Source organism: Mya arenaria, chromosome 1, assembly GCF_026914265.1.
Source record: "Mya arenaria isolate MELC-2E11 chromosome 1, ASM2691426v1".
In the NCBI taxonomy this organism is placed as follows: domain Eukaryota; kingdom Metazoa; phylum Mollusca; class Bivalvia; order Myida; family Myidae; genus Mya; species Mya arenaria.
In genome coordinates, this window is record NC_069122.1 from 55,535,127 (window position 1) to 55,554,026 (window position 18,900).

General features: G+C 32.1%; 1 protein-coding gene across 8 annotated transcripts in view; it reads right to left on the reverse strand.

Annotated features, from left to right (window-relative positions):
- LOC128229958 (desmoplakin-like) overlaps positions 1–18,900 on the reverse strand; it is a 264,609-nt gene that overhangs the window by 191,580 nt on the left and 54,129 nt on the right. For all 8 annotated transcript variants that reach the window (XM_052941905.1, XM_052941896.1, XM_052941932.1 and 5 more), the window contains 2 exons: positions 4,050–4,107; positions 3,700–3,739 (listed from right to left, as the gene is read on the reverse strand). In XM_052941905.1, coding sequence (XP_052797865.1) covers positions 3,700–3,719 — 20 coding nt within the window. In that variant the 5' untranslated portion in view covers positions 3,720–3,739; positions 4,050–4,107. The remainder of the gene's footprint in view (positions 1–3,699; positions 3,740–4,049; positions 4,108–18,900) is intronic.

The window sequence follows — 18,900 nt, forward strand, 5'->3', positions numbered from 1 at the left end:
AACGTACTTGTACGAAATCGACTACAAACATAGGTACACCGATACACACAATTGTGTACTATGTTCATCAAATGAATAAATGCCATTAATGCAACAAGATAGGCAGAAACATGCTTTTAAAGGATGGGGACACAAAGCATAGTTGTTGCCTGCTGAGTGGAACAAACTGTGTTGCAATGAAATATGACATAAGGCGATGGTTATGTAGTTTATAACGTGAATTACATGAGACAGGAAAATGTTGTTTGAATAACAAATATAAAAATAAACATTTGAATGGAAGGCATGTCTAGATGCAGACAGATCCCGCTTCGTTATCTAAAATACAGTATTATCGAAGTAGAACAAAGTAGGCACATGCGTTTGAAATTGCTTCTGCCAAAATTAAGATCAGAATAGAAATAGGGACAAACAAAACTATATTATTCGCATTAACTACACTAAAAAGAGATGAACTAGTTCGTATATACCATAACTTGCATATATCTTATTTGTTCTTTGCCTATAAAACACATTTTGAGAATGAAAACAAAACATTTAAGGAAATTGTTTTGGGATTGATATCATTATCGGTGTATGAACGCAATTGGGCTGGTTAAAGCGTGTTATGATATATGAAAAATGCAATGTCCTATGTACCCGGCCTTCCTATCAAAGTGTTGAATGAGTAAAACATGGAATTTGCGATGATAATTCAATAGCTGGGTAAATGTTTTAGCTTCATGATAATTAGAACAAAATGTAAGAGAATAGTAAACACAAGGATTTATGCAATGAATGAAATACTTGAACTACATTTCAACGGTATTGGCTTAGGAGTTACAAATATAAACTCATACAAAATTATTCAAGTCAATTCCGATGAAAAATGTCGTTAATATTTGGAAATAAACTAAGGTCATTAATACAAAAACGGATACATAAAATAAATGGCCATGTCATTGTGTGTTCCATTATTTTAATTGACCTTTTTTCCGTCACTATCAGCGGCCTTCTTCTCTTTCCACAATTGATTGCTTTTCTGGTAGACTTCGTAACAGTAGGCCGTTTGATATAGCAGATGCCATTTTTAACACTTTTTTTGCCAAATTGATCATTAACATCGACAAAAAATACATTAAACATTTTGCATCTTTTAAAAAATCATGTATCATATATAAACGACCAAATATAGGACGACAAGAGTGTGATAAAAATGATGATTTTAATAAAAATAATATATTTAAATATTTCTTATCTCAAGGGAAATCCAATTTTAGAAAAAAAACAGAAATATTAGAAACCTCCTTCTGTTACAGTGCATATTGGTGTTATTTCAGAAGAGAATTAAATGTATTAAAATCAACACAAAATTGCACATCATATACAAACGAAGATTCACCGAGGTCAAGTACAAAGTTCAAAAGATAACGTGCGGTGTAAGCGAAACGCGTTGTAGTTTATCCGCACAGGTTATAAAACAGTAACACCCATTCTAACAGTTATTGAACAATTAAGACACATTAATAATTAAATGATATAGGCTGATGACATTCATTTTTTTTATTTTCAATTAGGCATGACTTTACTATTGTCAAATATTCATCAAATGTGAATGGTGATTTACCAACCTATATCCGCAACAATGATGTTGCTGAATTTTATGAATTGCAGAAAAAACGAACAAAAACAAGAATGTTTCCACAAAAAAATGTTCTTTCACACATAATGGTTGTTAATGTATGTTTGATTTCACAGTTATCGATGCCGTGTTCACTGTGTTTGAAGCACAACAGTGAATGGAGACAAACTGACTGACTGACTGACTGGCTGGCTGGCTGGCTGGCTGGCTGGCTGGCTGGCTGGCTGGCTGGCTGGCTCGCTGGCTGGCTGGCTGGCTCGCTGGCTGGCTGGCTGGCTGGCTGGCTGGCTGGCTGGCTGGCTGGCTGGCTGGCTGGCTGGCTGGCTGGCTGGCTGGCTGGCTGGCTGGCTGGCTGGCTGGCTGGCTGGCTGGCTGGCTGACACACTGACTCACTGACTCACTGACTGACTGACTCACTGACTCACTGACTCACTCACTCACTCACTCACTGACTGACAATTATCTTGATATATTATCCATTTAAAAGCCTAGCCTGCAATGCTTCGGGAAAAGTCATATGTACAGCTATTGTTAATGGCTGATAATTTAACCCTTTTTGAACAGTTTGATGACTCACTGCGTAACCCGTCCATGCCCCTTTTTTACATGTTTCACATTCAATATAGACTGTACCTAAATGTTCTGTATATGACATTTATTTAAATCAACCATGCAACAAGACCTTGCATGTTTTCTATATCTATAGCATCTAATAAAAATAAACGGAAAAGTCAATTTTGATGAAAAATGTCGTATATATTTTTTTAATTAAAGTAAGGTTGTTGAAACAAAAACGGATACCTAAAATAAAAATACCAATAAATCCTTGTGTGATTTAATATTTTTATTGACCTCTTTGATTTTTGTTGCGCTTCATCATTTTCGTCCATACCCCCCCCCCCCCCCCCCCAACTTGAATGTTTTGCAAACTTGTACCAATAATAACTCTTAATTTTAAATGAGAATATTCGTATAATAAATTTTATGTGACGTATTGTGCTTTAGTATATGACATATTGTGGTATTTGTATACGGATATTATATCTGCTTGCTTTTAAGAAGCGTCTGGACGCAAAGGGCGCATATAAAATATAGTTGAAAATCCGTATAGTAAACCCTTAGTGTTTCGCAGACGTATACGGCATAAAAATGTTTTTCCGGTATAAAAGAAACATCAGACACAGTCAACATAAAACAAAAAAGGCTACGGCATATTCACGCATAATTTGAGAACTAATCTGTCACTTATCTTCATATCATACACAGTTTTATAAAACAAGTCCAGGAAATATGTAAGTGTACTCGCCAACAGCTCACTTACTATCATATTCCCTGAACTTGATTAATACAATTGGTTATGATAAGTCGTGACAGGTCCTATATATATATATAGTACCTATATATATATATATATATCATTCAGAACCAATTTATTATGTTTATATATTTTTTTCTTGTGCAAGGTCCAAAGTATTTTACAGTATTTGCAAATATTTTAAAGTATATATATCCAAATGCCTTTCATGAACAAGTTATTGCAAATCTGTGCAAACGGTAACGGTTAAAAGCATTCAATCGCATACAATAATTGTCTAGACAAACGTTCATAAAACTACATATAAAACTACCACTGAGGATATTGTAAACGTTAAACTGTTTCAAAGGCGAATGGCGCAATAAGAGTTATGAACATTTCCTTCGGTTTATGATAAATTTTACCTAATTTGTATTGGCATGTTAGTCGAAGACAATCTGAGAGGTACCACAAATGATTTTATTTTAACAGTTCCTGAATTAAAATCGACTGTTAATAAAATGTCTCTGTTTGACGATTATCTTTCCAAAAAATACCAATGGATGCTGATTTTTATACAAAGCAACAAGACACTATCACGGCTTCCGATTTCTGGTAAAATATGAAATCACCTTCACCTTTAAGATTAATCAAGATCTGTGCATGACCTGTTGAGTATTATAAGCATTCAATGCGAACCTAGATTGAAGTGTTTTACACTCTGTGACAACAGCCTGAAATATGGTAAATCAATGTTATAATAAATGCACGCAAATATACATACGTTTCCTCAACACTGGCCATTTTGAGTCACAAAGTTTGACCTGAAATAAATACGTTATGTCGTATTTAATTTAAAAATATTGATGTGACATTAATTCTGATATATTGCTTGTAGCGAAGACAAAATGTATGTTAAATGTTTTTATTTCTTATTCTTATTCTAAATAATGAAAGGTAATATCATTGATTTACGCTACACGTATAACATTTGGGCCAATGCTCACATTTAAAGACCATCACAACCACAACCAAAATATCAACAACAACATCAAACATCGTGAACAACAACAACAATTACCAAAAAAGGAAACACCAGCACAATCAAATAAATAACAAAACACAGTTCGTTACCTGTCCTGCTGCAACTTGTTCACGAACAGAGCCACTTAATCGTTAAACACGTTCGTATCTGCAAGTAAAATTATACATGTTACATAGTGATAAACAGGTTTACTTTCGCTGAAACGCTTAACATTCAGCCTTTAGAATCATTACATTGTGATCATGTAAATGTGGTTCAACTACATTTTTTCAGATAATATATATTTTTCCCACTCGTTTCGATGCTTTCTGTCTGATAAATGATCATTAAGACCATTTTCAGTACAGTAACAATGCCAGCCGATGACAATCCATACATAAGACCCTTCTCGTAAGAATTTCGAATCATTTCGTTTTGAACACATAAAATATGTCAGGTGACTGTCTTTGAAAAGTCCCCCACTTCTGCTCCGACAGTATGGATCGTTTATCGTTTATGTATGTTTTCGGATGATGAATATTTACAAGTTCTTTGTCAGTTAATATATCAATTATACTTAATTTATCAATGGTTAAGGTAGTCTTTTAACGGAGGCAATTATAAGCCCATGTGGATTCTTGTTCCATTTGACTCAGAAATCATGAACAATTCAAAAGTATTAATCCGAACATTTATTAATAAGTATGTTTGTTGTGTTTGTATGTTTTGTTTATCTCGTTAACTGTCCTTTGGGATCTATCATTGTGCATCTAAGATGAAACTGGATTGAGGCGTCCGATGTGAAAATACTCTTGTCATTAAGTCGTAAGCGATATTGCTTAAGTTTTATTGCTGGTAACAAAACAATTATTGTTTCATATGTAGGGGGTTTCTTGTTGATTTTTGACTATGTAAAATACATGATGTAAATGTTATTTGTTTTGAAATTTTGTATTCGTGTCCATTGATGTACTGAAACCGGTCGCCAAATATGTTTGGCAAAACAGATAAACTTTGACACGTAAGTATAGACCATGTAGGTTTAGTGAAATTCTAGGATTATTCAACCTAAGATTGCGGATAAAAATGTCAAAATAACCACAAAATTACTGCTTTTACTTACTTAAATACCAATATATAGTACGCAGAGTAGCTTGAGAGCATATACCCACCTTATCCCTTAGAGCTCAGGTAATGGCCATAAATGATGTACATTGTATAATGCAATTAGTATTTCAGACATTTTAGAATTGTCTTGTATAGTAACAGATGAAAAGCAATGCAATATTCAGTTTTACAAGTCAAGTCAAGTGAATAATTTTATTAAGTAATCAAATGCCAACGGCCCTAAATACGTGACATAAATAATACAACAATTAATTTACGAGTTGTGTCAAGAAAATGATTTTGAGAATATATCCTTTTAATTGTTTATTTCTAAAAGAAAATGACATATATAGAAAGACTTACTTAGAGTCTCATAATTAGCTGTTTTCATAATGTTATAAAAGTCATATAAATATATACCAGCAGAGTGCCAATTAAGCAAATAGTGTCTTCTTATATTGTCATACTTTCTACAGACAAAAAATGCATTATATTCACAATCTAAGACAGATAAATGTTCGTTATCATAACAAAAAGTACATACACGATCATCTTTTGGTATGTTTAGATTCCTACTAGTTTCTTTTCTCAATTTATGGTTTGAACATCGAAATTTTAAAAGTGTTATCTTGTGTTTAAATGGTATAGCTACTGATAGGTATCTTTCAACATAAAGCAGTGTTTTAAAGTTTTGTAATGAGAACATCGACTAGAAATGTTTACAGATTCAAACCAGTTTTGATTACAACAATCAATTCTTTGTTTGAAGATGGTTAGAAAAACGAAAACACCTCCAACGTCTTGAGTTATCCAACATGTTTCTAATATTTGTTACCCAGCAAATTTGTACAACTTCATCAAGAAATTTAAGCGTTTTTTTTTAATTAATATCTTGTATTGGTCATTCTTAATAATTGACAAAAAATATCTCATACAATTAGATAAATATGATATACACAATGGTAATCTACCGCACTCTCAAATAATCATGCAGGTGTTCCTAGTCCTATTTACCCAAAGGTGCCTCCTGCAAAAGTCATTATGCACAGACTCAATACTTGGACTAAACTCATATACCCAAATTAGAGAACCGTAACATAAATTAGAGTTAATAATGGTATCAAATATCTTAAAAAGTACTCTGGTTGGGAAATAACCGAATGGCTTTTGATAATGTTTAATTGCAAATATAGATTATGTGCCTAAGCCGACAATTTTTCTTTAGCTGGTGTCTAAGACAATTGTGGGGTAAAAAAGTCCGATGTACTTGTAAACTTAAGTAGTTTTAATGTTTAGTTCACGAAACTGCCATTTTTCATAGCTCCTTAAAGGTCCACTATTTCTAAACACAATAATTCAGTTTTTTTCAAGGTTCACCTCCATACCGGAATTAAGACAAAATTCATATATCGTATTGTGCTGCTGCTGTAATTTAAATGCTGTTTCGGCGCAATTTTCAATGTCATCTGCGAATATTGAACATATTATATATGGTTTATGGTTGGTGATGAAAATGCCAGACCCACATTTCTCTCTTAAAAGAGCAGGTAACTCATTTATAAGGAGGATAAAGATTGTCGAATTTGATTAATCTCCTTGGCTCGTACCAATATTTCAGGAAAACGAATTAGTTACAAATATATTTATAAATTAGTTACCCCGGTAGTTGTTCTATGAAATGAATTAAGGTTAGTGTACATATATTCCAAGACACTTAATAAATACCATATACATCTAGCTTTTGAAGTAATTGAAACAGTTTTATGTAGTTAATTTTATCAAAAGCTTTTCGGAAGTCAACATATAAACAGTAAAAGCGTCCTCTTTCTTTGAAAGGTATTTCTGAACCATAGCTTGCACACAAAAAAATTTATTAACCGTGGAATAATTTCGACGAAAACCTGCTTGACATTCATCGATTTTATTAGTTTGCTCAGCCCAATTATAAAGTATTTAATTTACAACATCAGAATTTTGTTTATACATGGTATTCTTAATTGCTATACCATGGTAGTTTCCTGGTACAGTATATGACCCAGATTTATGGACAGGGCATATTATACTTTGTCCCCAAGATTGTGGAAACACTCCTGTTGACAAAATCTTATTGAACTACAAGAAAAAAGGTCCTATATCAGAACATGTATATTTATAAAATTCAGACGGAACTCCACCTAACCCACTGCTTTTATTATTTACTAGTTTGGAAAATAATAATTCTACCTCAGATAAAGTAAAAGGATCATTCAGTGTGCTAGCATATTCGTCTATAAATTCATGAACATTTTCACTATTCGGATCAACCAATACTGCATCTCCAAAATGATGTTTGCACTGTTTACCAATTTATATATATCCTTACATTGATAATCGTATTGCTTCGCACAGCAAAAGTTTTTAAACGCGTTGCACTTATCTTTATATATTTTAAGGTCATTGCTACTATAAGAATGACACGATGATTTAATCAATATCATTAACATAATTATAGATACAAACACCGACAAAAAGTATTTCTAAACATTATTGTGCAGTGGTTTTAAGAAGTAAGCTTAACGATTTAATGTTATCGAACATCTAATTAGTCGCGAACTGTCTGGAATCTAACAATTTAAAGTGTTTGGTCTTGAAACAAGTGCCCTCTCAACAAGGTCATCGTTGCAATTGTTGACTTCTGCTTCAAAAATGTTTCAGTAGTTTTTTTTAAAACTATTATTAACACTACTCGTCCATTTCTTTCGATTAAATTGTACTTGTTACTCGGAGATTGTGTATTTGGGGAATCAATCTGTTCAATTATCATTCATAAAAAGGCCTGATATAATTTATATATTTTAGTACTAGGTTTCGCTACAAACAAATCAATACCTAATATCGAATACTCCAAAAGCAGAATGAATTTGATTAAATGACAAACCCTAGTTATCCTGTTTATTTCAATCAGCAGTTTGTCTACAATTTTCAAATGATTACACATCTGTATATAATCAGGTGAAACCGTTAACCTAAATCAGTACTATACATGTTACTCGGAGATTCTGTATTGGGTTATTAATGTGTTCAATGATATTAACATTCAATTAAAGGCCTAATATAATTGATCAATCTTTCATAAGAACGCCGGCTAACCGTAAGGAAATCCAATACATTACAAGAAAGTAAATAACAAGTAATGAATGCTCAACAAATTAATTTCACTAAATTCAAAGACAAATATTTAATTCTTAACTCTAAACGGGCGTTGATTTGCATTTCTATTTAATTACACATCTGCCTGTAAACAGCATAGCCTTATAACAAAAAAAATCGATAATATTTCGTGCATGGATGTTATAAACACTTAATATTTAGTTTCAAAACTTGTCGGGGTCTTAATACATGTATCCTTATTATTTTTTTGATAGGGTTCATTGAAACTAAAATTATTGTCAAGCATTACTAGGATATCCGTATAGTTTTATAATCTATGATTTAATCGTGTGTTTTTTTTTCAATATATATAAATGTAATGTTTAAAACATGAACAATAGGCGGTACATTAAAAGTTTTCTTCCAGCCTATACGTTTGAGAAAAGTATTAAAACATTTGCACTATATTCAAATAAAACAACATGTTTGTAGTTCTTAAACATTTCAGTCATATTTAGGATACGATTGTATTGAAAAAAAATAATCACCAAATACTTTTAAAGCTGCACTCTCACATATATACTATTTTTACAACTTACTTTTACTTTATTTTTACTCAGATCATAGATTTCGAAAATTAATGTTTTATGGCTTAAACCGTTACTAACGGTTTAAGAAAAATGCATAAACCATTATTTTTAAACTTAAATATAAAAATCTGCTATCTATTTTTTTGTCAGCAGTCTTATATAACTGGTTTCCATGGATTTTCGCAAATATTAGCTCGTTCCAAATAAAAAAAAAATCGTCAATATTTTAATCTGTGAGAGTGCAGCTTTAATGTTAAGATTGCTAACCTTAAAATGTACTTCGTTTCATAACAGACACAACCATTATGTGTTTCCCTTTTTTTAAAAATAATTATGCAATCACATTGTTTCCGTGAGCAGTGAAATCGAACGCACTGTGAACAAAATATAAGTTTAGATGTGTAATTATGTAGGTATTAAAGATGAACTAAATGTATATGTCCATGGCATGCTGTTCTTAGAAAACAATATTTAAAAAAAATAACTGTATGTATCCTTCTGTGTAGCCATTGCTATAATTATTGAAATGAAATGACAAGAATGAAATGGTAATAATAATCTCTTTTTGAATGGAAATGCTAAGTTCAACCTCCAATCAGTATAATTTCCAATTACTCATGATTGTTGTTTAATAAGTATATAAACACCTTGATATGCTATGTTTTAAAATGCAAAGGTTGAATATGACCAGCGCAACAACTATATTTATTGTATATGTTATTCGTTTTACAATCAAGTCCTGAAAGTTTAAAAATTAACCCCGTTCAATGGCACAGGGTCATCTCTAATGACACGGAACGCAAAACAATCACAAACCATAAACATAGAAAAAGCTATTATGATCAGTTATAAGTCAAAATAAAATGTGTTTTTATGTTCAGTTATATAGTATTAAAGGGAAACTAAATATTATAGAGATTAATTGACTTTTTTTTTCGATCTTAAGGAGGATACGTACACAATTCACGAGGGTGCAAGGAAACTGTATCATAATCATAAGTTTTAAAAGTAACTGACAATAAGGTTTGCAAATATCCGTCCAGATTAAGTTACTTCGCATGTCTATTTATGTAAAGTGATAAACCACAACTAGATCACAACTATGCAAAATATTAACATATTGGATTTCAAAACATACCAATTAAATATATCGGGTTCCCTCCTTATGATATATTACGTCAAGTGCTCGTATTAGTATTAATTCATATTTGAATGTTTCTGCTTAATATAATCTCTTTGAAAGGTGCATTTGATAAGTTACGTGCTTTTGAACAAGAAAGTATTGTCATATTTTCGTTGTATATATGTTGATATTGTTTAACACTATATATCATATAACGAAAAACATGTTTGTGTTCAAATTACATAATAAATGTGTTAAAGCTTGAATCCCTTTTAAAGATACATTTTATATTAACATTGTACCTTGTGAATAACACTTTGTATAAAACAAAGTTTCAACGATATACAAACACATAAAGAGGATAAAAAGGAACTCATATCGGTTTTAAATCCAAGTACAATAGTGAAACATATTTTGTCGAAGCATAGCATATGCATGCATAAAATGATACATTGATGAATGTATATCACATTCATATTCGAGAGCGATCAGAATAAAGGCATTCAAGGGCAGTGCCCTTAATATAGCTATATCCCTTTTAACTTCATTTATGCGTTTACGATCTTCTTATTTTTTTAGATCTTAAGACTTTAGATTTGCAATGTTTATATGCACCTTTGATAACTAAGGTAACAACTTATCCAAGAATATAAAATTTTAATAAAATAAAATAATCAATGTTATAAAGGTTGTCAATACACTTTTCGTCAATTTACATAGCTAGGGATCCAAGAGACACAAGATACCTTAATGTATCGATTAGGTAGCATAATCATCCGTCAATCCGGGATCCAAGTGTAAATAGTTACAGACAAATGGGAATATACTCGGTCACTTTCAGTATTATTTGTTAAATTTTACAATTGATAGCAAGTTTTATATCACTGAATACATTTTCAATATATTGTATAGCACATGGAGCGTTTGCACGCGAAACAACACTGATTTCTAGTATCACGAACCCCAACACCATACATGGGATGAGAGTTACTCATGTGTAATAAGCATAAAATAATACACAATAACAATCAAGTATGTTTCATTAAAAACAATGTCGAATGTAACCACATGTACTCGATAAAGTTCAATCGCAGGTATGAGTTCAAACAGGTAGGTGAACGAGTAAACAATGAACAGATGATCAATTAGATCCATCGTGGCCAACATTTATTAAAGTGACACTCGTTTTTAAAAACTATACATACACATGTATCTAAAACATAAATTGTCAGTGATTAACCCTAATCTACTTACTATATAATGCATTGATGAAAAATTACTGTTAACAATATTGCAACAAATAACTAATGGCTGGTTGATCCAAAAGGATTTACATTGATAAACTATCGTCTCATAAGGTAGAAATACCGTGTTCTCTGTATATTTCTTTAAAAAAAACACGATATCCTTCATAAAAAACATTGTTTTTAATACATATTTATTATTTTCGGTAAATAAACACATTGTTTTAATTTTGGTACATCTCATTAGGGAGTAAGGGAGAATCTTTAAAAAAAAACAATTACCTGATTTTTGCAGATATTTTCTTAAATTTAGATATACAAATGTTGACTTGGACAATTTTCTTTGCGCCCCACACTCAAAAATTTACGAGCTATTCTATTCCAATATGAATTCTAAACGGAACCATGATCTTTATATGTGTGCATGCAAGCAAGACACTTTTACATACTGTTAAATAACAATTAATCAATTATTAAATGAATGTATCAAACCAAATTACGCAGATACCAAATAAATCTACCAATCATTCGATATGTATTCTTTCGCAATGGATGCAAACATCCATGTCATATAGGATTATATGATATATTGATCTCAAATAAAGTAATGTTTCAAACAAGATATATTGATTTTTGTTAAAATCAAGATCGGGTATTTCTATATATGTATTATTTTTTTTAAACATTCATTTACTTTAACACATGCAACATGGTTAAAATCGCTAAATGACAGTGTACATGTAGTCAGTATACCCCCTCCAAAAAATCCACATTGCGAACTGAATTCTCCTTTAATTTTCAAACCGAATCGTGTGTGTGTGTGTTTTTTAATATTGGATATTTTTCAGGAAATTGCATTTCGAATAATCCCCTATTTACTGTTTTCAGTCATGAGGACTCCAAAAGCTCTTGTTTACCACGTTTCAAATCTCAGTAAATTATTCATATTCATATACATTTTATTTTACTGAAATTATAATAAGAAATATACGTACGACAATGTTTATAAAAATAGTAAGTATAATACTATGTTACCACCACACCATACTGTTGTATTATAGTAGTACATCGTGACTTTCAATTAACTAGCTGTCTTCTGACATACCTTAATCTAATTGTGTCTTTTGTCTACACTTTACATTATTCTAAACATTTCAAACATTTTGGTTAATGATAGAATTTCTAATCATACAAGACAACAACAGAGATAAAAACGCATATATATCTCTATGATCATTTCAGTTAATGTGAAACGGGTTTCTGCACTGTAACAAGATTGTTAACAGTCGATATTCATAAATGACGGACTCGATATTGGTGTGTTTCAATTGACGATCAATATTGAATGCCTCAATATGCAAGCTTCAAATTACGGCAATTAAGTTTGTTTGAAGCGTTCATTGTGTAAATTAGACATTTGAATACTCTCATAACCGTCAAAGATATTTTTCAAAAAAAAAATTCTCAATTTTATTACAATTATTTATCAAAGATCTCAGCTTTATACATTTAAATCATTTTGTTGATATGTAGAGATAATATATGCTGTTAAAATTGGTTAACCCAACGTATAACTAATCAATACGGCTTACTTACTCCCTGGCTATTCAATTGAATTTATTGTGATACATGTTGAAAAGGAAGGTTCAACAATAAATTAACATGCACATAAACATTTCAATTATAAGGCATTGGAATTTATGCAATGTTCTTAAACTGAAACATACGCTAATCACACATGAGTATGACAAAACGTAATATTTTAAACTGCATAAATAATGTTCAAATCCGTTTCCGTTTCAAATCAGGCATATAATAATAATAATTAATATGGACAACTGACTATTTTTCAGTAAGAATAAAGAAACGTATTGTTAAACATTCTTAATCTTCAAAAACACTTTTAGGAAATTTTGTAGTATTCCCTAAACAGATTAAACCAGAAGGAGCGCGATCAAGTTTAACATATTTCAATCACATGGTTTTTAAATGGAATTTATAAGTAAACTAGTAGGCTGTTGTTCAATATCACATGTTGGAAGAATCCATTATAAACTGTACGACGTATGAAATAACAAAGTGCTTAAACATTATAACAGTGTACATTAGCTAATATATATATGATACAAAGACGCACGTAAAACAGATTCTAGAAGAATATCTTACGACAAGTTTGATAAATATCGAATTCATTTACTTATTCTTTACGTTTAAACTAACCTTTTTATTTATGAACAAAAATGTAATAATCAATCTTTTTGTATGCAAATTGCTGTTATTTTTTAAATATTATTTTTAGTTATTGTTTGCTTTTGTCTTAAAAAAAGTTTTAACACCGATTGATAAACTAAATCTAAGTTTAATCATATATAAACAATTTTAATTTATACTTTTATAAACAACAATTTAAACATTTGATCATAAAAGATCATAACACAAAATTCAAATATATGAAATATAGATAAAGTTCACACCTGAATAACTTAATAAGTTCAGTTGAGCTTAGTTGCTTGAGATATATCCCATAAATACAAACTTATTCGTAAACATATTACGTCTTTTTTTTCTGAAATAAATTGCATATTTGTCGCGACACCGAGCACAGCAGTGGTTAATTCATGGTGTACACAATGGCTATTGCGGCACCGCAGGTATGTAAAGGAAGTTTTACGTTCATAATCAATTGTGGTGAAATGAAAATAATATGTCTTTGAAATGAAATGTCAACATGTAAATGTTTAGTTTTGTATGTATAATGAAATGATTTAATCGCTCTTCAAATGTTTAGCAACTAATTTCCACATTTGTTCATTGGAGTCATTAGATATCTGAATGAATACCTTAATAATTCATTGAAAGCTTTGCGGTACAGATAATGAGAGAGACATTATTTAAAGCAGAGGCGTGTTGAGTTTTACAAGTAGAGAGAAAATGTTAAGATTTATAGGGACGGTATTTAAGTTCCACTGTTTTTTTTCTGTAGTAATTTGAGGGTTTGCAGCCTTTAGGTTATGCGCTTGATATTATGATTTGGCAGTTTTTAATACACAAAATACGTTCAAAATAATTATATAGAAAGCTTTCAACTAGACATATATATTCAGAAGCATTATAGCTCTTAAGGGAATGCTTTTTGTCACATCAGTAGGGATCCATGAGCGATGTCAAACTCTTCATTAACATTCTGATTATTTTGAATTTGCCATAACAATAAACCTGAGAATTCTTTAAATGTTTCAAATAAACGGAAGGCATTAAAACTTGAAACTACAAAGAGTGTCTGATTTGAAACACACAGTTGACGTTTGTTAAGTGTTTAAAACGTATATAGTGTTACTATATTTGTAAACCAATGTCGTGCATTGTAACCAAGTTTCAGAATAGATCAGTTCCCATAACAATAGCTGGGATTGGCGTAAAAATCTAAACGTTATTGAAAGCCTTTTACCAAAGGTTCAGTAGGTATCTTCGTAGTTAGGGTCAAGATTCAGTGCTGTGAATTTGAAGTTTGTGTGTTTGTTAAAAATATCAATTAACTTATTTTGTTCTTACATCTGTCTGAAACCAAAGTCATAAGTGGGGAAATTAGTTAAATGCAATCCTTTATATGGACGAAAATTAATGTTTAAGAACTGCATATATGTGGGCTTTTCGGACATAGGGCAAACATTGTAAAGACCTTCATAAATGTGTTGATAGAATGTCTAATTATTGATATATATTATAATATGTTGCAGGTTTCATACATATGAACTGCATTGTTTTGTTCACCATAATATTTGGTTAATTTATCAGATGTTTTAAATACGATTGCCATTTTATCGAGCCATAGGCGATAATGTTAAATGTCAGTGTCTTGAGCCTATACGTATGTGGCATCGGAATGTTATTGTTTGGTGATATTTAATATATTTAATAGTAAAGCACCCTAACTCCAATTCCCTCCCTATAAGTTATGCCGTTCAATCGTATATTTATAAAGTCAAAACAACCACGTCCGATGATACAAGTTTATTGTTAGAAATTATTTGTTTCTTAGTTGTCAATTATTTTTTTCTATTAAACGAGGACAAAGCTGACTCTCAGATCTTAACTTGGCAGACTGCCTAAACTCGGTCCGTAGACCTGAAGGTTTAAACCCAATTATATTATCGCAGATCGTAACTACTTAGCAGAATATAACCCACACTCCTAACCAGAGACAAACTCACACTCTGACTCTAAACTAACTTCCTAACTTACTATTAAGCTCCAGATAAGTGTTTTATACTTCCCAATTGACCCCAATTGCAGTTGACCATTCCCCTAAATAGTTTATCGACATCGCGTGATACCTTTAACCTCACGTGACAATAATCAAGGGACTTTACTGGCTATCGTCACAAAAAGGAGCTTGTCAATCATTAGTTTCAGTTACGTTAAATTTAGCTAGGCCAAACCCTTTTGACAGAACTTAAGTAAACAAGGTAATTAAACTTTTACTGGACAGTACATGAATTAGGCATTGGCGAGTGATCTAGGGTTGAAGTCGCTTGATCTTCGACGGTACCAAGTAAGATATGAGTTTAGCAAAAGGCAGGTCCTTTGATAATCATTATTCAAGTCTTAGGGGAAAATAAAAGCTATGGCATTTTGACCACTTAGTAACCAAATATAGGAGTGATGACCTAAACAGAGATAAATTTAGAATGGCGAGGGTCATTGTGTTACAATAAATATTATAAACTGCTAATGAAGCAAAGGCAATTTCTAGTTTTGAACTCGCCCTTGAAATCATAATAAAGGTTTCTGCACTGGAATAAGAGTTTCAACATTTGATTTTTATAAATGAAGGACAATATTTGAACCGCTAGAATACTGACTTGATTTGGGTGAGTATCACCTGATGATCACTATTGAATGCCTCGGTAGGCAAGCTTCAATTAACGTGAATCGAGCTTATTTGAAGAGCTCTATTTTTTGAAATTTGATGAATCTCATTACCGTCAACGATATTTTACAAAAAGGATTTTCCCAATTATAATAAAACTTATTGATCAAAGATATCAGCTTTAAAAAAATCACATTATTTTGTAGATATCTAGAGATGAATCATACTGTTTAACTTGGGTAACAGTAGCGTGTATTTAATCAATACGGACACGCTTACTCCCTGGCTATCCAATAGAGTGTATTGCGAAATATATCGAAAAAGAATGTTAAACAAGTATGTCACTTGCACATGAAACATTCCAATTTTAATGCATTGAAATTTATGTTGCTTTTTAAAACTTGAAAATATGAGTATTACAAATTTTAATACCAAAAGCTATATTTTAAACTGCAAAATTGACGTTTAAATCCGTCTTACGACCAGCAGTGTCTTTATAATACTCTACAAACTAGATTTATCAGGGACACAGTGACGTTATCTTGCATAAAGCTAGTGCACATTTTAGTTTTGGAGAACAACCACATTGTTTCCTTGTTTACAAGGTACTCACATAAAGACGCATGCACAATCCCTACTCTATAAATAACGCTCTGTTAGTGAAACTCGTGAATCAAGACCTATGACACCTAAACTAGCAATACCTTTTCATATACAAATATTCTTTAAATCAACATCAAAAGCCCATGACACATTTTTCGCATAGTGAAACTCGTGAGGCGAGTTCCCAATCAAGCCCTTTCATGTATAAAATTGCAATATGCATTGATGTACAAGTACAATTGTTATAAATTACAAATTCCAGGAATTACTCTAGTGAGGCAAGACCAAAATCATGCCATGGATTTTCTATCACCATTACAGCAATTATGTGTTGTTTATTGTTAACTTAGTCATTATAGTAGTATCAATAAAACACCTATTATATGTTAACAACGGTACCCTTGTTCATATTTAACCAAAACAACAGTTCAAGATATTCAAACATGTTTCAAGAGAAACATGTGCGTATGTTCAACAAGATCCATAGTTAAGGTTCAAACAAGTGTCGAGGTACACCCCTAGAGAGACTGGAACACAACAAGGTCCATAGCTCAGGTTCAAACAAGTGTCTAGTTACGCCCCTAGAGAGACAGGAACACAACAAGGTCCATAGCTCAGGTTCAAACAAGTGTCGAGTTATCCCCCTAGAGAGACATGAACACAACAAGGTCCATAGCTCAGGATCAAACAAGTGTCGAGTCTGACCCTAGAGAGATTGGAACAAAACAATGTCCATAGCTCAGGTTCAAACAAGTGTCGAGTTATGCCCCAAGAGAGACTGGAACACAACAAGGTCCATAGCTCAGGTTCAAACAAGTGTCGAGTTATGCCCCTAAAGAGACTGGAACACAACAAGGTTCCATATCTCAGGTTCAAACAAGTGTCGAGTTATGCCCCTTGAGAGACTGGAACACAACAAGGTTCATTACTCAGGTTCAAACAAGTGTCGAGTTACGTCCCTAGAGAGACATGAACACAACAATGTCCATAATTCAGGTTCAAGCAATTGTCGGGTTACGCCCATAGAGAGACATGAAAACAACAAGGTCCATAGCTCAGGTTCAAACAAGTGTCCAATTATGCCCCTAGAGAGACTGAAACACAACAAGGTCCATAACTCATGTTCAAACAAGTGTCTAGTTGTGACCCTAATGAGACAGGTACACAACAAGGTACATAACTCATGTTCAAACAAGTGTCGATTTGTGACCCTAATAAGACAGGTACACAACAAGGTACATAACTCAGGTTCAAAGAAGTGTCGAGCTTTGTCCCTATAGAGACTGGAATATAACAAGGTACATAACTCAGGTTCAAACAAGTGTCGAGTTGTGACCCTAGAGAGACTGGAATATAACAAGGTACATAGCTCAGGTTCAACCAAGTGTCGAGTTGTGACCCTAGAGAGACTGGAATATAACACCAAACGAGCATTTTACATTTGTTCCGGGTCGCTTTTATCTATAGTTTTTGTTTGTATGTAGGTATATATAAAATGTCAAGACGGCTACACGTAAACATTATCTGCGTAGGTATATGTGAGGATCTGGGATTTTAAAACAAAATGTTGTGGATAAGGTGATAAAATTATAACCTGGCGCGAACCTGACACCCATCCCGCCAACGAAAGGACCATGCAAAATGTATAAATGCAAATAGTATTCCAGACATTATCATGAATTCTTGCCGAAAGACGTATTATTTAGCACCTATAAAAACACTGCAATTTCAGTTGTTCAGTTCATGATGATATGGTGTTTGAGTACAATTGCCTATTTATGAAATTGAAACATCGATAACAATGTCTTTGTCCTTAATTGGAAACGTTCGTATGTACTTCAGGGATTGTTTGAACTGTAAGATTATCTCGTGTCAAGTTGTATTCAGATAGGTCTTATTGTTTGCTTGTTCAGTGAAAATATACACTAGTTTCTATAAGCCTGGTCCGTACTTGCAGCACAGATGGGTTTCAATATTCAGGACCGCACTTTTTAAACACGACAGTCTTACTTTTATCAGAATTTCTTATCACCATTGTTTACATGTTTGCAAGTTTCGAGGGAATGCCCCATTATAACAATGTCATCTGCAAATTGCATTAATATCAAATATATTTCTTCTAAAGTAAGACCTAAATTAACACTATCCATTAAAATCAACACCATATCTTCTAAAACGCGAGAAAATAACATCTGGGACATAATCTTCCCTTGCTTTAGGACAACGAAACCAAGACGTAAAGAATGATTAGGTTAATAATGTTGTTCACTGGTATTGTTTTAGTCTGAAACGTTT